At 37.4% G+C, this 21,324-nt stretch overlaps 1 protein-coding gene across 1 annotated transcript in view; it reads right to left on the bottom strand.

Moving 5' to 3' along the window:
• The window catches only part of APOLTP (apolipoprotein lipid transfer particle homolog), a 95,873-nt gene that overhangs the window by 10,520 nt on the left and 64,029 nt on the right, over positions 1-21,324 (bottom strand). The window contains exons 45-63 of the mRNA XM_085300681.1: positions 19,353-19,484; positions 18,233-18,382; positions 17,400-17,516; positions 15,445-15,618; positions 14,833-15,040; positions 13,331-13,497; positions 11,843-11,955; positions 10,667-10,748; positions 10,046-10,183; positions 9,143-9,305; positions 8,156-8,277; positions 6,555-6,695; positions 5,728-5,841; positions 5,207-5,335; positions 4,622-4,783; positions 3,425-3,589; positions 2,096-2,261; positions 911-1,095; positions 228-320 (exon numbers count right to left, since the gene is read on the bottom strand). Coding sequence (XP_085156807.1) covers positions 228-320; positions 911-1,095; positions 2,096-2,261; positions 3,425-3,589; positions 4,622-4,783; positions 5,207-5,335; positions 5,728-5,841; positions 6,555-6,695; positions 8,156-8,277; positions 9,143-9,305; positions 10,046-10,183; positions 10,667-10,748; positions 11,843-11,955; positions 13,331-13,497; positions 14,833-15,040; positions 15,445-15,618; positions 17,400-17,516; positions 18,233-18,382; positions 19,353-19,484 — 2,721 coding nt within the window. The remainder of the gene's footprint in view (positions 1-227; positions 321-910; positions 1,096-2,095; positions 2,262-3,424; positions 3,590-4,621; positions 4,784-5,206; positions 5,336-5,727; positions 5,842-6,554; positions 6,696-8,155; positions 8,278-9,142; positions 9,306-10,045; positions 10,184-10,666; positions 10,749-11,842; positions 11,956-13,330; positions 13,498-14,832; positions 15,041-15,444; positions 15,619-17,399; positions 17,517-18,232; positions 18,383-19,352; positions 19,485-21,324) is intronic.

Genomic DNA, 21,324 nt, shown 5'->3' with positions numbered 1-21,324 from the left:
CAGGATTTGGTCAGAGGTACAGCATTTTTAATGTGCCTTTTGCCTATACATGAATTGCAGGTGAACAAAGGATTAACCATTTAAATGTCTGAGTAAATTAGACAACTTCATATAACATAAATGATTCGTAATTAATACTGGATGAGCATCTCATGGTGCTTTCACAGATGCTGTGTGATGCCACACTACTTTTCTAAAATGTTGACAGCAGACTGCTAATCACTTACTGATCTTCTGAGTCTCCAAACATATCCATCAAACGTCTTCATCTTTTCCAGCAGTCTGGCTTTTAAAAGGCTCCCAATTTCATTAAGTTTGTACTGTAAGAAGATGAACAAAAATCTGGATTTTATGATTTAGAATTGCTTGTGCTGGGTCCAAAACACTGCTAGTTTACACTAGCTCAAATGCCAGCAAAGATCCCTGGTGACCTCCCATTTCTTGGGGGAAATGACCTTTGCATCATTCATTGGTTAGAAATGGGAACAGAAGAGTCTAAGGATGAAAGACTGTGAAAACCCTCCACCAGGGAGTGAATGTGTGGAACCCTATTAGAAGAAGTACAAGCACATTCCTGACTTCTAATCCTAGCTTTGTAACCAACATGGCAAATTACTACCCCTCTCACTCTACTTAATCTCTTTAGAGAATAGAAACTTTAGGAGAGGGTCCCATATTTACTTAGCTGTCTAGGTGTGGCTGAACTTTTTAATTATCACTATAGTATCTTTTCATACTTGCTTGCTTTTCAAGTAAAAGATTAAGAATTGCAAAAATCCTCCTATTTCCCTGGTTACTCACCAAAACTCAAAAATGAAATCCATCTGGAAGGTGCTCCGTGAAACTTGTAAAAATTAAATAATATTCTGGAAAAGTCACACTGCAGTTAGCTGCCACTGAAGGGTCTCACCTCAGCTTTAAGAATTGGATCCCCACAGCCATAAGCCAAGAAACTCAAGCTTCCATTGACAGCTGTTAGGGTCAGTTGTCCCATTTTTTCTTGCCTTTCACCATTAATGTTGAGATAGGTATTAACAGTAGCCATCTGTTGCCCATCGGTACAAGCACTGACTTCCATTCCTTCCTCCAAATCCCCTTGGAGAGTGAAAAAGAAATCTTAATTTACAGGAATAACAATAACAGACATTGTTTGAAAGTCATTTTTAAAAATTACTTAGGTGTTCAGTTAGCATCTGTAAGAGTTATGTGTCTGTAGAGAAAATCAAGAGGAGATAAATCAGAAAAAATAGATTAGCTTTGTTATTTGTTCTTTTCCATGTGGCTTGCAAATGCTTTAGAAATACAGGTTTACTACTGCACAGAAAACAGTGAATTAATAGAAGGCAAAATGATTGTCTAAGCTGCACAATTGGCAGGCTTTTCTTCTACTTCAGTGTTTCGCTGCTCTTAGTTGCTAAAGTTTCAATACCATAAATGAAAGTAAGCATTTTAGTCACTCACTCATTCATCACACACCTATCATAGCTGTTCCCGCCCAAGAACTGAACACTAATGAGTGTAAGCTGAAATGGCTGGAGAAGCATCCACAGAATCTAGGTGTAGAGTTGAGTGAGATCATTCCTACAACCTTCAGCAATTTACAAACTAATAGTCTTAATCTCATACAGATCACAATACTACAAGTAAGGACATGAGCCTGAGAGAAAGTCCACAGGCAGAAATGAAATGACAATCCATAATTGAACCTAGTACTGAGATCACTGCCAGAATGAGTTTGAGACAACTGTCATACCACCAAATCTGTGTGGTTTGCATGTAAATCTCAGGTAGTCAATAGGCAAGAGCACTTGTAAGAGCAGGTCTCACTTCCCCAACTTTAAGATGGCTAAATTTAAGTGATATGAATCCTGTCTCTGATCACCATCTGTTACAATCCTTATCTGACCAGTAATCATACAAAACTCTCTACCAAACTGACCTTTGTAACAWTTTTTAAACTTCAGATTCACTGGCAGCATCATCCAAAAAACCTTGAATCACCATGACACTGAGCTACCTTGGCACTACAGTGTCTTTTCTCACAGAGCCTTTCCTCCTGCCTCTTCATATCAATGACAGCTCTAAAGGTACCTACCTTTCAAATACCCCATGTAGTACTGAAGACATTCCTTTCCTTTAGAAGCAGCTACTTTTACTTTCTCTTTCTGATCAATAATCCCCTCCACCAGGATTTGGCTCTGAACAGCTGAGGAAGAAGTAGTTCCTGTCAGGCCTAGCCAAATATCTTCAAAAGCTTTTAACTGCAGCCATAAAGGAAAAACACATTTATTCAAAGCCATCACACAGAATTAAAGCAGTCATATTCAGAGATGATGCCAGAAATATCAGTGCTTCCTACAGAAGGATAAGTGGGTGAAGGAGATGTTTTCCAGCACTTGTGCTCTATACAGGAGTCGCAGTGTTGAGAGAGGCATACTACCGAGAGAGGCATGAGCAGTAGGATGACTGGCTCAAGAGCTGAGTGACTAGGTAGCACAAGGGAATCACAGAAACAGCCAGGCTTGTGGACAGTCTTTTAATAGTAGCAATGAAAGAAATACAATCTAACAGTCAGTTCCCTAGGAAGCTATTAATTCGTGCCATTCATTCCAAAACAAGAAATACACAAAGCCCAAGTAAAGCAGCTCATACTTCTTTCATCTCCCTTCCTTTTAAGGAGAGAGGGGGAAAAATCCAGTACTTGTCTTATCCTGTAATGCTTGGGAATAACTGTTTAAATCTTCATCTTTTTTTAAGGGACATTCTATTGTTTCAGTTAATTATGACTGACTGCCCACATTCCTTCTCATTAAGTTTGGATGGCACTGATCACACCACTCTTCCATCCCACTCTCATTGCCACCATCAGCTCCTCTACCTTACTCATTTCACAGGAAATTAAGAACAAAGGCAAAACAAAAGAACAGAGAGAAAAAGGAAGAGATTCATCTCTGTACATTCATCATTTCAGCTGTTCTGTGCCCTTTTCAGAACGGTCAGTTCTTTTTTTTTTCTTTTTTTTTTCCTGGTAAATAACACTTTCTTTGAATCTCCTATTTTATTTCACTTTATTTTTTGCTGTCATGCCTTTACATGCCTCACCAGTTATGCTGAAGAAGGTGAGCTAGAATAAGAGAGCCTCTGAAAAACTGCATATATCCCGTTGATAAACGGTTACTGCATCTGTCACTGAATTCTGCAGATAACTAATGGTGGTGCGTTCCTTTCTCTCTTGAACATACTGCATATACAATGAGTTACTGTTACTGTAAAAACAAATTTTCTACAGCAATCTGAAACATTTCCTTGTGTAGCCTGTACTTTCCTTGTTTTATAAGTCACTGCCTGCACCTGATCAGTTCAGAGACTAGATGGCAGTATGCCTTTAAAAGAAAAGAAAATGCTAACAAAGTAAGAAACTCACTTCAATCTCCACATAATAGTTCTTCATATCAGTTGTGCTCTTATTTTTTAAGGATACTGCAATCAACCCATCATGTCTTCCATGATCAGCAATGTGGAATCTGCTCTCTGATTGCAAAACAGTATCTCCTTTGTTGAGCTGATGTCTTCCAGAGAAAGTAATTACCTATATATGAAAAAAGGTACTAAAACTTAATTCTTCCACAGAAACAAGCTCTGGACAAAATAGTAAGAGGTTCTATAAAGCTGTTGACACACTCTGTGGTTTAGCATAGCACATTCAGTAACTATAGCCTAAGACAAGATGAACAGGTGACCTATGATTATATTCTACTAAGACAAGTCAAATTAATTTTTCCTTATGCTTCTCAACTACTCTAGCCAGAATTTTGATACATGCCTTTGAACAAAAGGATTCAAGGAATACTGATGCACCTAATTTTAAAGTGACATGAATGTACATTTTTCCCATTAAACACAGGAAATAACATACCCTGATCTTGGAGAAAATTTTCATTAGCATCAGAATTTGGTTGCTGTTTCTCATTACTAACAGGGCCCTACCTGCTCTGACAGTAAACAAGACAGCCAACTGAGAGCAGTTTTAGCCACTTGGAATTGGAATGAGACCATGTTGGTTACCAGAACAAAGTTCTATGGTTCTTGTGAATATCTACATTAAACCCTTGGGTCAAATTTGCATATAAGGAAACTTGTGGAAGGGTCTTCAGTTTGTGTGTGTAATCTAAAAATAAATGGCAACTACAGGGTTACACTAAGGTTTGAATGTCCATGGCTATTAGCAGAACAGGCAAAAAAAGAGTAAAAACTTTTACCTACAGGGAAAGGAAAGCACTTTTATTCCTCTCTAATTTCCTTTCTGATCACCCTTGAGATTGTTTTGGTATTCTCCAGAAATATGAAATTAAAAGACCTTTGAGAGAGGAATAAAAAAGAAAGAACACGGAGGAAGTGGGAATGTTTACAACCATAACAGGGCCTATAGAAAAAGACGTAACAGTACAGTGCCAAATGTGATCTTTCTTCTCCAATCAATTGACATTGTTTATTTATATTTTTTTTAAGTCAGAGAAGAATGCAAATTCTTGTGAAAAGTTGCAGCTGAGAAAAACTCAGTCTCTAAACCAGTAATTAAATTAAATTTGAAATAGATTTAATATGTTCATGAGACACTTACAGTTGGGAGTTCGAAGCATCCAAAGTTAATATAATAGGCCAGCCAGGATGAGTAGTTTGTTTCTATTTTACCCAGGATATTCTGTTTAGTGCACGAAGTCAGGAAAATATTTTCCAAAGTGGCTTCTAACTGAAATTTATCAGGGTACAAGAATCTGTTTCTCTGCAATATACCAAGAAAATAAAGTTTAAATAAGACAGCAGAACCATAGACCCCTCCTGCCCCCTCCCCCAGCTCTCAATTTCATCTTGTCCCCTGTAGCTTTAGGGTTTAAAGATAAAACTTCTACTTGGCAACTGTTACTGGGCCCCACTCTGCAGAGTCACCTCAAAGGTCTTGCAAATTTAAGGCAAAAATGAGGCTTCTATTTCATAACAACTTATTCATTCTTAATTATTCTACATTTATCTTTCTTCCTATGCAAAGAGAAATACATAAAAGGTCATCATCTGCAAAATGACATAGTGGTATTTCATAAAAGAAGAGGCTTTACAGAAGCTGTCTTAAAATCTATTCAAAATTGTATTTAACAAAGAAATTCACATCTATCAAGAACAGATTCTGTAAAAAAATACGGTGAATTACCTTGTAAGTCAAATTGTGTTTGAATTTTTTGTCATCCCAGTTCAGATCTAGATACTCATTGAACAACACTGCTGTTTGCTCCAGAGACGCACATGCATTAAAGTATCCCATACTTAATACTCTCTGAAGCTGGAAGAGGGTGGGAAAAAAGGACATACATATTAATAGTTTTCTAAAAAGTTAGTTCAGTATTATTAAATTTTTAAAGTATGTTTATGTGCAAAAATACATCCTTGTGAAAACCACAGAAAGGTCTCTAAAAGACTGCATCAGTCTCTACAGAGAAACTTAAGAGATTGATGATTTTGTTCTTGAGGAGACTGCATCCTAAATACAAATGTATCTGGCAACATGAAGGAGAGTTCTTTAGGTTTTATTTTTCTTCCTCCAAAACAAGGGAAAAGAAGTTGTCAAGTAAAAGGTTTTCCTATGATAACAGATAGAAAAAAAATTGCAATCTGCAAGTCTGAGGGACAGGAAGTTAGCTATACCCAACCCTTCTTAGAATCCAAGACTCATACCTGACCTGAAGAGAGCATCATACAAGCATCCCAGGCAGTGATATTCATCTCTGATTTATCTTCCAAGGTCAAAGTGATGTTAGCAGGCTGCCCACCATTCCACATGAGCTGCACCTAAAACCATAAGAAATGGGATTTCTCCAGTGAAGAAGGCACAGAAATAGCAGAAGAACCTGCAGAATGTGCTAGCAGTTGCTGGATTAACATGCAAGTGTCTTGTCCCAGCAATGCAAATGCTACATTATATTTACAATGTTCAGAAAGAAAATACTCTATATTCTTTGTTTTTGAAGGCTTATTTCTGTAGTTCTTCTTCCTTTTTTCCCAATACATGCTTTGCAAGCATACCTGACAACTGTGTTTTAAAGCCTTTCTGGTTTCACACAGTATTTTCCCATTTGTGTTGCAAATTTCTATAAAGTCCTAAAATATAGTTTTGCTCTACATGAGGATCAAAGAATTTCTGGCCTTTTTTTGTAGAACAGAAGTTTGTTCATCCCTTTGTGGACAGTACTGTCCTTACTAATTTCTGGGTAGATACCTGTGTTCTTCTGGCTTCTTACCACCTGAAGTGGGTCAGTGCTAAAAGTGCAAGCCAGATGTCATCATCTAACAACAATTTGTAGAGTTATGCTTGAGAAAAGCATATGCGAAAGCTTAGAAAATAAACACTGCTGGTGTTTTGGACACCAGGAAATAGCAGCACTTCGTGTTCTTTAAATTTTCCAGATGATAATCCGGTTGTGTAGTTCTTTGGGATGAAAGGTACACTAGCAGTAAACACTGCATCACAGGTTAGTATCTTGCGCCTTTTCTCACTGTCTCACCTGCTGGTCGTACTTTCTGCCTCTTCTTCTCAAGAGGGAATTGACCTCCAGTTGCCTCAAACTGAAATTAAATGGGTGGGCAACAGCAGCTCTGCAGCTTATATGCTCTCTTCCAAACCTCAGCGATGATGATGCTGATACCTGATCAATATCAACAGATGTAAAAATAACATGAGAAACCTCTCACATACTGACATTTACATGCAGAAAGATTTTTCTCTATCTTTTCCTCAAATGAAAAATGTGCTTAATGAAGTAATTTCTTAAAGAAGCTAGACAAATTAATGTTCAAATAAGGACATTCTTGCTACCTGAATTTCCCATATGGCTACAGCTTGAAGCAAAACTTTCATCTATCTTTTACTAAGATTGTGAACCATGCCGAAGTTTCATGAGACTTAATTTTGCTCCCATCTTCAGGCACTTTCAGGAGCTCTACTGCTGCAGAGCACTTAGTCAAAGCATGCTAAGTTTAAGCACAAGAACAAACATTTGCAGAATCAGGAATTAAATTTTATAATGCTGCTGGAAGGTATTATATGTCACTTGAAAATGACTGCCTACATTTTAATGTAAATAGTTATGTTTACTATTTCTAAGTCAAATTTTGAATTATAGCACTTTGTAAACAAAGTATTTAAGGAAGTCAGATTCTTTTCAGAAAGTTATGTTTCTCTATGATCAACACATTTTATGCATTACCTTTTTTTTCATTCAGAAAATAATGTAGTATTTCACCAGGGTGCTGTTTAGAGCCTTCGTACTCCTGTATTTCATACATATATTTAAAGTAGGCACCATTTGTTACAAGTCAGTGAGCTCACCAGTTTGATCACATTTGAAAATCACTTTAACCAAAGTTTTCCTAAGTCTACCTGCATTTTTATTATTTTTATTTTAAAATAATAATGCTTGCTTACTTAAAAAAAAAAAGTTTTTCCTGTAACATCAGTTTTTTGCCAAAGGTATTATTTTCACTGATAAAGGAGAATGAAAAAAAGAAAGGCAAAAGAGCTTTGATTAAATCAGTAATGCAACAATGTTGAAAATGCTTAGCGCTTGTCTGTGTCACTCTTTAATGTGGGTGCATACAGCATGTATCCATACAAGAAGTTCTTCATGCACATCAGCCTCACACTAGTGTCAGCGCTTGTAATTCAAAGTCCTGCTATGAATTCCTTAGAACTTGCTCTGCTGCCTTAAATTTTATTTCTTTTTCCCAGTCTGTTTTAAACAGACCGTTCTTTCTTTTATGCTGTTCTTTCCATCTGCTTTCAAATGCTGCCTTTTTAGAGCCCTTCACAGGGCAGAGAATGTCCATAATTCAGTGCTCTGAACCATATGTATTTAACTGCTTTTGGCTACGCAGCAGCATGTGGGGTTGCTGCATGCAAAGTAGTATGGCATTAATAATACTTCCAACAAGAATACGCACTGCTTATCTTTCATAGTCATCGTATCCTATGCATCCAAGAGAGAGGACATTTTGCCTCCTACTTCAGTTCCTTGACTTGCTTAACGCCTTTAAAAGAAAAACACCACTGGACAGTTACCATAATTGTCCTGACATACATACATTTCTTTTGAGCTGCCATACCTACCTGGTCTTTGTCATTCCAGACAAGAGTTAGATCATCCTGGTGACTCTGTGCTGAATGCTCCATATATATGCTGAGCCTGGTATGCCAAGGGAAAGGGATGGAGAGAGGATGGAAAAGCTCCACTAGAACGAAAAAAAAAAAATCTAAGTTTGACTGCTCATTTTCTGATAAAGAAAAAGGCACAGGACTTGCTCGCACCAGGAGCAGGGCAACAGTTGGTTCCCAGAGAGCAAGAATATAATATGTCTTGGCTTTCACACACACACGCACAACCACACCAACACACATAATGACTTTAGAGTGCTGACTTCTGCTGAAGAAATGCAGCAGGAAAAAGAAGAGTTCTCTACTTACCAGTAAATCACTGTTTACATGCAATAATCGAAAGATCTGTCTACACCTAAAGAAACCTGCAACAAGAATAGCCAGGGAAGTCGTCTTTATGAAGCTTAAACGACCTTAGACTGGAAGAGGGATGTTTTAACACTCTTGAAAAGTGCACTTATTTTCTGTATTTTCAGATAACAGCCTCAGCATAAAGGTTTAGAACCTCAAGACAGCAGCAAGCATGGCCAGTGCTCCCTGCAGCTCCCAGCTATACTAAGGTAACAGAATTTACTATAGTTTCTAAAAAAAGTCTCAGAACCAGCAGAGAGCAAAACAACAAAAATTAAATTTAAATTAGGAGAAAAAAAGAAAAACAGAGAAACAAAAATGAAATACTTTGACTCTCCAAATTCAAAAGGTCAATATTCAGAAAAAAATGGCAGGTGGGATGTGCCTCTTTATACTTATTTTAAGCTTTACATGCCATGTCCACAAAGCACAAATGGCATTTTTAACAGCCAAAGTTCACAGTGAATTTGAAGCAAATAAGATCTTATAAGGACTGAAACCACTTGAACATGCATTTTAAAATCAGATTTATGTGACTCTGTTTATTTTATAGTTTGCTATCAGCACTTGCAAGAGAGTTTAGAAACCTACCACTAACTTTATGTCCTCCAGGTAACTTTGGGAAGAATCCACTGTAGCTGCCTGTTACCTTTACCTCTTTGCCATCCCAAAGAGCAATATGTCTCAGTATACGTGTCCCATTACTTTTTTGGTAAACTGTCATGAACATGAGCTGCCTTGGAAGACTTTTTAACTGAAAGTAAAAGAAGGGAAACACATTAAATCCTAAATCTCCTGAAAAGTTTAAAATCTAAATGTGTAATTTTGGTACCGTGCACTCTTAAGTGTTCCATCTATAGAAATGCGTGTATAAAGCTCTAATACAATGACACCCTAATGCTTAACTGAAGCATGCAATCACTGCTTTTGTATAAGCAGCCATGCATTTCTCTTTGCCTTCATTTCTACAGAAAGTCATCTGCTCAAAGAATGGAAAGCAAAAGGCAGAGTATGCTCTTTACAATATTTGGCTTCATTTATTATGTATTTGGTTCTGTAGCTCACTGAGTAATATTATAATATTCTCCTTACTACAGCAACAGCACCAGCATTAAAGAAAAATCCAGTAGATATTACAAACGATAATAGATATTGCTACCTCTTTTCTTCCTTATTTATAAAGAAAAGTATGTGGCAACTGCATAATAAAATTTCGCAGTAGCTCAGTTTTTAATACATTATTTTCCTCTATTTCCTATATATTTATGTATACAATGCTCTGTCTATAAAAGCACACACAAATATCAAACAACAGTTAATGCTGCTGGACACCCAACTAATCAACATTCAAAAAGTTTGGTCCTGCTACTGCAGAAATCAAGGGCAAAGCACCTAATAGGCAGCTGGAGCTGGATTTGACCTTCATGGTTTGGCAGCATCCTGAATACTGCCTCTCACAGCTTGACTTTTGCCATTTGAGCTGATGGTACCAACCTGAGGCATTGTGTGCATCATTTCAATGATGGTAGTATAGCTAGTCCCAATAAAACTCAGCTTAGTTGTAAAATTGAAATCTTTTTTTTCCATCCTGAGGAAGAATTTGCCTTCTGCTTCACTTGCATCATAATTTACCTTTTGAAGTTCCCATTTAATTAAAAATGAGAGAAAGAGAGAAAGAGAGCACATAAGAAATGCATTTGTTTGTATGAGCACTTACTGCAGGCCTAACAGTGTGCTGCATTTGACTGACAAATGACCCCATTCATCTTCCTTGCCCAACCTTCCTTCTGTATACTGCTCCACCACACAAACTGACTATCCAGAACTGTCTTCTACCCAATCCCTCTTTACTTAGTACCTAGAATAATTAAACACATCCCTGGAATGACTCTAATAGATCTCATTATTTATGTAGATGCACTGAAGTAGAGTCAAATAGAACAAATCCCCTGCAGTAGCTTCTGAATGCTAGCAACTCTGGAAAGCATCAACATCCTCAACAGCAACACCAAGATCAGAGCTGCTAGTACTGGAAATAATGCAGCTCAACTTCTACAGTATTAGGTGAGGCTAATGTGTAGTGATGTATGCAATGGATAACTTGCACATAGTTACCTTGGAAGAAAGTCCTGCTGCACTGGGGAAGTACTGTAGAAAAAAGGGAAGATTCTGGAAGGCTTTTAAAATCAGCTCTTCACTAAAGGGAAGAAACATATTGTTTGTTCAGCAATATTTCAGAAACTCCACTCTCACTGACAACGTAAGTTCAGCTCAGTAGTTTCCAAGCCTCCACTCTATGGAGTTACAAACAGCTGCTCCTTCCTCTGAACGTTTGCTTAACCAGCTCAGGCTTTTGCATGCCCACATGCAGAGGCAAAGGAGACCGAACAGCAGCGCCCTCTCTGACCTCAGTGGAAAGTCTGTCCATGTATTCCTAGGATAGCATGTGGCCCACTAGGTCAGAAATTACTCGGACTATCATAGTAGACGCCTCCGATTTTTAGAAGCAAGATTTGTATTTTGGAATCTATGACTTCACACACATTGTAATGGTTTCCACGTTTAGAATTCACAATTATTAGATATTTTAACAGAATTGGAAAGACTTTTCATGCAATGATCTTTTGCTGTATCTTATTTATGAAGTATCCAAAATACCCTTTCAAGTGTATAACTCTGAAAATATTACACATCTTAAACAACTTTAAAAGCCTACAATTTTGCGTATACTCTATCCAGTCTTTCTGTTTAGACATACGTTATTGAATAGTAATACCTTTGAAATAAATAATTATTGAAAAGTATTCATCCTTCCTYAAACAATCCCCCAAACTTTCAGAATACAGAAAGAATCAGGAAAATTAGCACAGTAGGTACAGCCATACTTATAGCAATTTAGAAAGTTGAATGTCCCTCCATTCTTTTCACACAGGTCAACTGTGCTAAAAGTACATGATTGGATTTAAACACCTGTATGGAATTAAGGCACTTTCTTACGTACTTGGATGGCTCAGACCTTGAGTTTTCTAGATCCTTTCACTGTCCTATGGCATAGTCCAGTAGAGGCAGGCAAAAAGACAAGCATACCCGAAACTGCTGGGGGCAAGACAGGAAGCTTTTGCAGCTCTTCACAGATTTCCTCCAGTACACAGACTGTGTGACATGACTGTGTGCTTAATCAAGGATTTAGTAGCTGATTCACCAGTGCTTTGGCAAAGAAAACAATAACTTCTTCCATACAATCTCAGCAGTCTAGTGATATTTTTACAATGTTGAAAATGACCCTCTTACCCTTGCTGGTCATTTTTTCTATTGATGGTTAAGGAAAAGCTTGTGTTTTGTTCACTTGTCAGCCACAGAGCTCCTGTAATTTCATTTTCAGTCAGGACTTCATGAATTGCCATCTGTGGGGGAGGAAAAAAGTCACAGGCCATAGCTTCTACCCAGCATCTCACCTAACTTGAGCCCAATTACTTGACTGACTAAAAACCACCATTTTGACTGAAGTTTATCTTCCAGACAGACATGCCTTCTAGACTTAATCCAAAAGCATCAACAGATATCCCCCCCCCTTTTTTTTTTCTGTGTGTTTCCATAGCTACTCAGTTACACTGCTGTCAAATATTAGCCATACTTTCAATGTGTCCTTGTCTGGTTTAAGTCTAGAGCCCCTAGAGTCTCCCGCACTAAATTAAAGAGCCATTTAATACCTACTATTCTCTTTCATACGCTGTATTGAAATCACCTTTCCTCTGCTTTTTGATAAAATTGAGCTGCACAAATCTTCCAGTATAAGGTATCTTCTTATTCCCACAGCTGCTGGCTCATCAGGTTTTATCCTGAAACTGCTAAACAAGCCCTCTAGGAGCGTGAGCATCCTCTCCCACTTAGACATCAACACATTGTGTTTACCAAAGTCAGTGGGAACAGTGGTCTTAAGCCCCATGCTAACATTCATACCTTGCACTTGAGTAACAGAATTAACATCTCTAGTCTGTTTTTCTCATTGGAACATTTAGAGGATAAAAAGACATTTCACCAAAGACTAAGGTAGGAGAACTAGGGGGTTATATGTCATTTTTTTTCAATAAAATGCTGACATTAAATATTCATTTCAAACACTGACACATAATTTGCAGGTTTAACAGTGATCTAATATTTATTTTCAGAAGAGTCTACCTTTATGCTTGTATCCTAGCTACAAATCCTCTTATTTCAAGAAAAGATAATAAATGACTTGGATGTGCTGTCCTGTGTACTACCTGCCAAGAGAGAATGAGATATTTCAACTAATACTTCTTCCCAAGAGATGAACAGGTGCAACCTTTGTTGACCCCACTGCATATTTTGGGAATACAAAATAGTTCTGTTTATTAGACTGTATGCATTGAGAGACAGTGAAGCAAAACTTTTGACATGTACTTTACAAATGGTTTAACCAAGCCATGAAGGAAAGCTGTTTTCTACCAAAAGTCCTTTCTACTTTACTAGCAACCTGTACCAGCTAGGAAACGACCATCAGAACTCACAGTAAATAAGCTCCTTTCTGAAGTGATTAACCATGAGAAAACAGATTTCAGAAACATCCTGAATTTGCTCAGAAACAGACCATTAGCTGTATACTTAAGTTAAACAAAGATAAACTAAGCCAACTGCCCTCTCATCTACACTTGTATAAACCCAGTATAATTTCACTGGAGAGCCTAATAGAACTATTGCATATTGTAATTTGGCTGACATCTATAACCAAAGCACAACAAAACATCTGTGGTTTATTACCTTAAAGAAGAAGGGAAGTCCCAGATGCCTGAGAAGTGATATTGAATGCTTCACCTCTGCCATGAATTCAAATGTACCATACAGTTCAAAGTCTGCATCAAYATCCATATTCACAGTTATATCTTTGTCATCATACTGGACTTCACAGGTAGTCTTGGTTTTGTTTTCTAAATGGAAATGACAAAATGGGGCCAGTCTGTAGGGTCTTTTATAAGGCATTTCAATACTGCTTGCATAAAACCAAAACCTCAACTGAAAAATCAAAAATGAAATTCAAAATCTCATTCAAGTTGACATAGTTGCAGTCTGTTGTTTTAAGAGTTGAAGTAAAATTCAGGACTTTTTGGATATCCTTGAATATATCAAGCCTTGAGTTAACAGAGCGTTTGTACTCATGTATAACTGTTAAGTGACAAGTCAGTTCCTGACAGTAGTGTTTTGTGCTAGACGCTCAGAACGTCATAGCCATTTCCTCTAGAGGGGAATTCTGAGCCTCTTTCAACCTCTAACGACTCCCTCAGTCTCAGTGACAGCAACCAAGACAGCTCAAACAACATGACTTAAGGCCTTCCTTCACATTTTGCTACCAACTTCCCATATCTGAAAAAGGAAAAAATACAGATTGGTAAGAAATAAAAATAAGACAGAAGATCTGACACCCAAAAAATTTTTAGGGAGAAGACAAAGTCATGGGTGTGTAAATGGTCATACACTGACTACTCCAGTGGCTGTCCTGAAACATGACCAGTAAGCGCTTATTAAGCCTTTGCTTTTGATGCAGGTACCATCCTAATATATCCTTTGAGAAGCATCAGTGTCCACCATGTCACCATTCCTGTTGCTGCGGCATCCTTACTAAGCCCCATCAGGAGATCATATTACTGATAAATTACCACTCTTTTATAGTCTGTCAGAAACTTTTCAAGGTACCACACTGGTAAACGGTATTGGTGGATTTTGAGACTTCTGCGGTTTTTTTATGATACAAATCAAAGCATGCCATGAACCAGATTAAGCACTTGCTCAATATTTGCCAGACAATGGACAAATGTATGAGCAAATATAGTTAGCTTTAAAGAACATGCACATACACACAGAAAGCGACAATCTTATCTTTCATATCTTTAACTCCTGCAAAATTATTTAAAATTATTTTCAATAACCACTTAAAATTACACTGGGATTCACACTTTTTATGCTCTACAACAAGTTTCATTGTGTGATGCTGAACTGCACAGTTCCTTAGTTCATGCAGCAAAGTATCCTGGGGATCACCTATTTTACTAGGTGTCATAACTCAAAAAAATCTTTTCTGAAACCTAACTAACAACATACGAAGTATAAGAATGACAGTTTTATTTGCAGACAATGAAAAATTGTTCCTTTTAAAGTACTACCAGCAAAGCTTAGCAAATCAGTTTGTAGCTGTTAAAGAAACAGCTGAAACATCCTCACAGAGCTAGTACGTAACAGGAACTGCAAAAGGAACAGCACATACCTACCTAATTTCTGTAAACTCAGAATCAGATTGATTGTCTTAGGGTAGCCAGATGCCTGTAACGTCTCACTGTTATGTACACTTTGGCAAAAAATTTCTATTTGGTTACCAATATAATAAGAGTTTATTATGTATGTGACTGATGTTTCTCCAGCTGCAATGCGCATACGTCTTTCTCGAGTAGCATTTCTTCCTTGAAAAAACACATCTATCTAAAACAAGACAGGAAGATTTATGGCTTTGAAATACCATTTAAATACTATTTAATTTCAAAACAGATGACAAATGGAAATGAGTTTTCTCTAGTCTATGCTTATTTCAAAAATCCATCCATTAACAAAAAAACTTAGCCTTTCATAATTCATCTCTGACTTTCCAATTTCAAATCCAGAACGGAATGGATCAGAATGGAACGACGTCATTCAAAAATTAGGCAGTTAATAAATTCTTAGTATTTTAGTAGGTGATGTTTTAGCCATCCATTGTTTGTAAATATCAGGAGAAAACTTCATCTTTCATTCTCTACCTTACACAATGGTAGTCCTTATTCAAGTTATGGGCTGTTACATTATAAAAAAGGACAGTAATTTTCATTTTCTTAAAAATAAAAAACTACCTGTAAAGATGTTGGTACTCTCGCTTGTTGCAACCATGGCCAAGTATGCTGAAAATTCCCAGTTATGTCAGTACTTGTTTCAGACTTCTGGATTTGTCCTTCAAGAACCATCAGGTAATCACCATAGTGCACTTTAATATTTAAATGCTTGATTGCTTTCAGGTTCAAGATAGTCTGTGTGATACAATGATAATTTGTGAAAGGGCACCTTTGTAAAAAGAAAAACTACTGTTATTCAGAGTTCTTTCTTTGGTTTGGGGAGTTTCAGCTCAAAGATGTGTAAATGAAGGTCCAGTAAAAACTTGTGTCATATTGTTTTGTAACATAACACAGTTAGTGTTGAAGAAAGCTCCTTTTTTTTTTTTTTTTTTTTTTTTTTTTTTTTTTTTTTTTTTTTTTTTTTTTTTTTTTTTTTTGATTTCCACAATTTAACAAGTATTCTCCAGTATGTCCTTACCTTAACCCTATTCAGGTGGTTAAATGATTAATAAAGAGCTAATGTTGTGCTGTAGGCTTGTATTTGTCAAATATATAAATATGCTAGACAATCATTCTGAATGTAAACCCTGAAATTTTAATACCATTTTAATAGCATTCACCTCCATCTAGTTGATAACATGGTACACTGCAGACCTATCAGACAGACTAGGTATATTAGCTAAAATGCACTGCCCCCCTTGCGCAACACATAGGGCAAAAGCTCAGGTGTGGCCTTGGCTCTCCACAGATCAGCAGCCAACCTGCAGCCTGTTCTTCCTATAAAACTTCTGGTTCAAGAAGCTATTCCCTGAATCTCTCAAGAATAAAACTAGCTTCTGGGCTCCTCTCCACCTTGAATTTTAGACAAGAAAAAAAAAAAAAGGAGGGGAGAGGGTAGACGGAGAGAGAAAAGGAGCAGGAAGGAAAAAAAAAAKGAAAAAAGATAGTAACTGTCATTAAACCAGGAGCAGACATTCTGACTTATGTATATTGGGAAGATATCTGAATTCACAAAAACCTTATTCCATCAAGAGCCTAAGCAGCAACCTGCTTGACCATCTCAGTACCTCCCTTAGAGACTGTCTTCCCCAACTTCTTGCTGCTTCTGATGGGTTGCAGAGGTCAAGAATATAATGTGCATGGCAAGAAAGCAACTGGTTTGTCACCGTCCAGTAGAGAGTGACATTTCATTTTACCACTGAAACACGTTATCCCAGATCATTCAAATACACGTGTACGTGTAGGTACAGTCTGCAAATATCCCAGACCATTCATCTGCACAGAAAACTACAGTTAAAGTCTTGCACATCCAAAATGGGACTGCAGTGGACTTTCATAATGAATAGTCCACCATACTTCAAATTATGCAGAAGGACAGAAGACACCGCTGCTCTTTGTGGCAATTGAAATAAAGGTATGGAAGGCCCAACTTAGAGCACAGATAAGGAACAGCATAGGACTGGAGAAGATTATGAATGAGAAAGTAGCTGAGACTGTGTATCAATTCAGACACCTTAATCAGAAGAAAGGCACATTATTGAACATTAGCTCGTATTTTAAATTGTGAAGAACAAACTTTGCTGCTTGTACCTGCTAGGTCAGGTAGAAAATAATTTGTGGTTATGGTTTGCTTTATTTTGGCGGCGTTTAACAGCATCAAGCTTTTTTTCCTGTGTAAATCTTGACTTTTAAGTGAAGCAAAATTGTAAGGCAACTTTGAAGTCTGCGCTGTGACTTGATGCAAGATGGTATAACACAAGTGAAAACATGAGAAAGATGCCAAAGTTAACAACTGAATGAGTAGAATTCTACTTACTTTGACAAGGAGACAACAATTTCTCCTACATAACAAGCGCTGTACAAAGTCCTATCTATACCCTCTGTTCTTTCCCATTCAAATTCTACAGTTTCTGCTTGTTTAATGGCTTGATTCTAGACCACATGCCCATCTCCTCTGTCATTGTTTGATAATTTACCTGCAACTCAATCCTGTCTTCTATTTGCAGCGTCTTCAGTACTTCTATGTTATGAGTAAGTTTGTAGCTAAGAGATATACTATCCAACTTCCGGACAAGGCTCAGTTCTTCTGTAATCTGTTTAGTCCAAATAAAATATGACAGAGCTCAACTGCGACATCTCTCTGATATTGACACTGTTCTGATTAACTTTAGGTACTGTTTCTATCACATTAAATTACTAAAACTTCAAAAAACGTGACGTACACAAAAGTTAGTTCTTCACTACACATCTCTGTACTGTAAAAGGGAGTATGCTGCACCAAGGGAAGATACTTGAAAAGTACAGGTGATACAGTTTACAAATGGAAATCACAGATCACTGTTGCTAACAAATTTGTTGCTAGAAGGGATTATGCAGTAGGAGTGATTGAAAGATACATGAGAGTTGGTAGTTCAGTACCCGTAAGGCCTGTCCAACACTCAGTGAAATCAAAGAAAGTCAATTCTTAACCGGACTAGGTACCAGTTTGGGGTGATGACTTGGTGAAATTTCTGCTGAGTTTCACACCCTTAATAAATTAGACTTTTTGTTTTAAGACTCTTGATTGATTTCCACACTGAAGACATTTCTTCAATGGTCTCATGCAATTCTGCACTGAGCATGTGTACACAGCACACAGTTCAGTTAGTCTTATCCTTCTTTTAACTAAGGCCTTTAAAACCAAACCAACACCCGCACAGTACTCCTATAAGGGCCTCATGGCTATTCCAAATGGAAAAACAACGATTACCAAATCCATTAGCTCGCTCTAATCTCTCTTTCACATCTTACTAATACAGAGGAGACTTACTTGCTTGTTGTTCACCGAGAACTGAATAAATTTTTTATAGAGGTCACCATTTTTTTCTGATACCACATCAACTGATGTCCTTGTAGGAATGCCAATGTCAGTGGCTCCTTGAATGTTATGGGCTAGTAGTGCATCCAGCTCCTGTCTTTCCTGTTAATATTTCATAACACATACAGCAGTGTGTGTGTAGATCCCAAAGCTTGCAGCCACACACAGTTTGAACAGAAACTCAGCAAATCCATCTATCCTAAATTAAAACTAATACATTAACTAAAATTTAAACTAACTAAATTAAAACTAATTAAATCCAATTGCACTGAATTTAGTGGAGTTACATCATGGGAAAAAGTAGAAAATAATCAAGCATAGGACAGATAGGATACAAAGCACATCTTTCAGCCAGAAGCAAAAATGTGCAACTGTCTCCTTCTGGTGGCAACAGACAGCTGGCAGGTGTCTGTTTTCTACAGCATGGAAATACCCAGAAATTACCCACTATGGCAAGCAAGTGAACACTGAACATGAAGAAGCTACTTCTGCGTGTACTCTTTCCTTCTGCACGGATAACAAGAGAAGTCAAATTTGTAATTGGCAATAGGAGAGCAAGAGACTCAAAGCCTTTGTCGTGGTGTTGTCCTAATAAAGAAACAAACAGCAGTGCCTCACTTAATCACTGCCTGCTAGTTTGMTCTGTAAATCACAGAAATTGCTCTGTAACCCACAATCTTTTTTCTTTATGTGCATTGCTATACACTTCCATGGTGACTGAATTGCATTATATTGATAGGATCTGTAGTATATCGAGCAAAATCAGCATTTGTGCTTTTGCATGTCATATTATGTTTGCCACGTAATATACTGAACACCAAATAGTACAAAATAAAAAAAATACATGCATACAAAGAACAGAACAAGGAAATGATTCAAGAAGTGCCACGGTCTGTATCCTATTATCCTATAAATCTGTTTTACTACACATTACAGGCGCCACATTCTCAAAGATCTATCTTTTATTCTGGCATTTATTATTAAAGCTTATCTATTTGTTCCCAGTAAAATAGTTTACAGTATGTCACCCAGCACTTCATACACTCATTCTAACAATCTGTAAGATACTTACATCAGTGGCTTTTAGTATAAGGAGTCCTTGCAATTTATTTTCATCAGCAATGACCAACACCTGTGAATCTATGTTCGTTTTATCTATCAAAACATAGCCTGAACCATCAATTTTTACTGGTGCTCCAGCATCCTGCAGAAATGGAAAGAAAACAAAACTTCTACATTTATCCACAAATATGCTTATTTATGCACAAATATGCAAATATACAGCTGAAAATTTTATTGCTAGTAAGTAGCTATAATAGCACCTGGTTATAAAACTAGCATATCAGGCAGGATGTCCATATAATGTTTCATGAGATTATTTTCTGAAAGTTTATACAATTTTTCTCTTTTGCATTTTAAAGTTGTCTGACGTATTTTTGATGTATCGGTCAGCATAAATAGAACATAGGCTAACTTGGCAGCTTTTCTTGCCTAACTGAAGAGCCAATTAATTTGCTACGCTTTGCATTGCTCCAGTGATGCAAGGCATCCACAAACCCTGAGAAACCAGACAGTAAGGGCAGGTTTATTACAGCAGTTTTATTCTGTAAGAGTCTTCTCTTCGTATATTCAGTTATATCCTGACTCATACATTGAACAGATCATTCTGTGATAACACCTCTCTAAACTTTCCCTATACACACGTCTCCTGTCCTTTCCATCTTCTGCCTATATAGCAGTGACTGGTGGGATGTGAAGAAGCCTAGGCTCAATGATACAAGCAGTTCAGACAGCAATATAGATTTTTAGTAAGATTCAGTGCTCAATTAAGGTAAATTTACAACTGCTATTTCAGGAAATTCTGCTGCAGAAATTCTACCCTTCGCCCATTTACTGTTACGCCTGGAAAAATAAACTACCAGGCAAGAACTAAGGTAAGAACTGTCATCTTTCTCTCCTCCATTAGGGGGTAAAAAAAGTGCAGCATGTCACACCACCTGAAAGAGGTCTCAGCACACCACCTTTCGTTACTTGGGAGAGCTTTGAAACCAGTCTTGCTCCCCAGCTCACAGAGCTCCTCCCAGGCAACTGCACTACGGTTTCCTTCGGAGATGAGGACTCCCAGGACCACCACAGCCAACCAGGTGGACTGTCCCAGAGCCACAGCTTCATTTTCTTTGCTTTAAATAGAAATGAGACTGTGCTGCAGATGACAGATCATTTCTGTGTTGCTTATCAGATCTTTCTCCACAGAGCTCCAGAGACTTGTTTTCTTTTCCTTTTCTGAACAGTGCTATTATTTCATTACTCTTCATATCGATCGCAATTCAGACTTCAAGTCTGTAGCAAGATCCCACCAGACCCAGAAGCTAAATCTCATTAATGGAACTGGAAATGTTACCTCATGGTGCATGAACAGGCAATATAAATGATAGGGTTCAGCTCTGGGGCAACTGTGTAGACAGTATGTGCAAGAATTGTCATTGAGACAATGACAATTGTCCAAACTCATCAGTCCAAACCAGCTCGTTTGAAATGTCATTTTTGTTTTTTCAGTCAAATCCCCCAGATATTTCTGAACTCAGGTTGTACAGGAAATTGTAATTGCTGTTTAATGCTGCCTTTCTCTGTATTTTAAGTAATGTTTTTCTTACATTACGTATCAGTTTGTTAGCAATTTCAATTTTCTGTAAGGCTGAATGGAAATTTCCTGAAATGAAGATTATCCATTTAAATTATATTTTCATTTTGTTTCACAGTTTGCTTGATGTATTTTTAAACTATTTTGTGATTTGTCAGAACAGCTGAGAAATTGCAATTGCAGTTCCCAAAGAGAGCTCTGAATACACATTATCTCTGAAGATTAAAGCTCAGCAGATTTCTCAACCGGCTCTTTTAAAGAATACATCAAAATACTTCACAGTAATCCCACTTGAATAGTACAGACTGGTACAAGTCCACTGACCTCAGGTATTGATTTGGCTTATACCATGTAACAGTACAGTGAATGACTGGCTCCAAATGTAAGATGTAACATAGAAAAG

The sequence above is a fragment of the Rhea americana genome, unplaced genomic scaffold (genome assembly GCF_003343005.1).
Source record: "Rhea americana isolate MKP2758 unplaced genomic scaffold, rheAme1 scaffold_10, whole genome shotgun sequence".
NCBI classification, from domain to species: Eukaryota; Metazoa; Chordata; class Aves; order Rheiformes; family Rheidae; genus Rhea; species Rhea americana.
The sequence above is the reverse complement of the archived record's forward strand: the minus strand, read 5'-3'. Positions and strand labels throughout refer to the sequence as shown.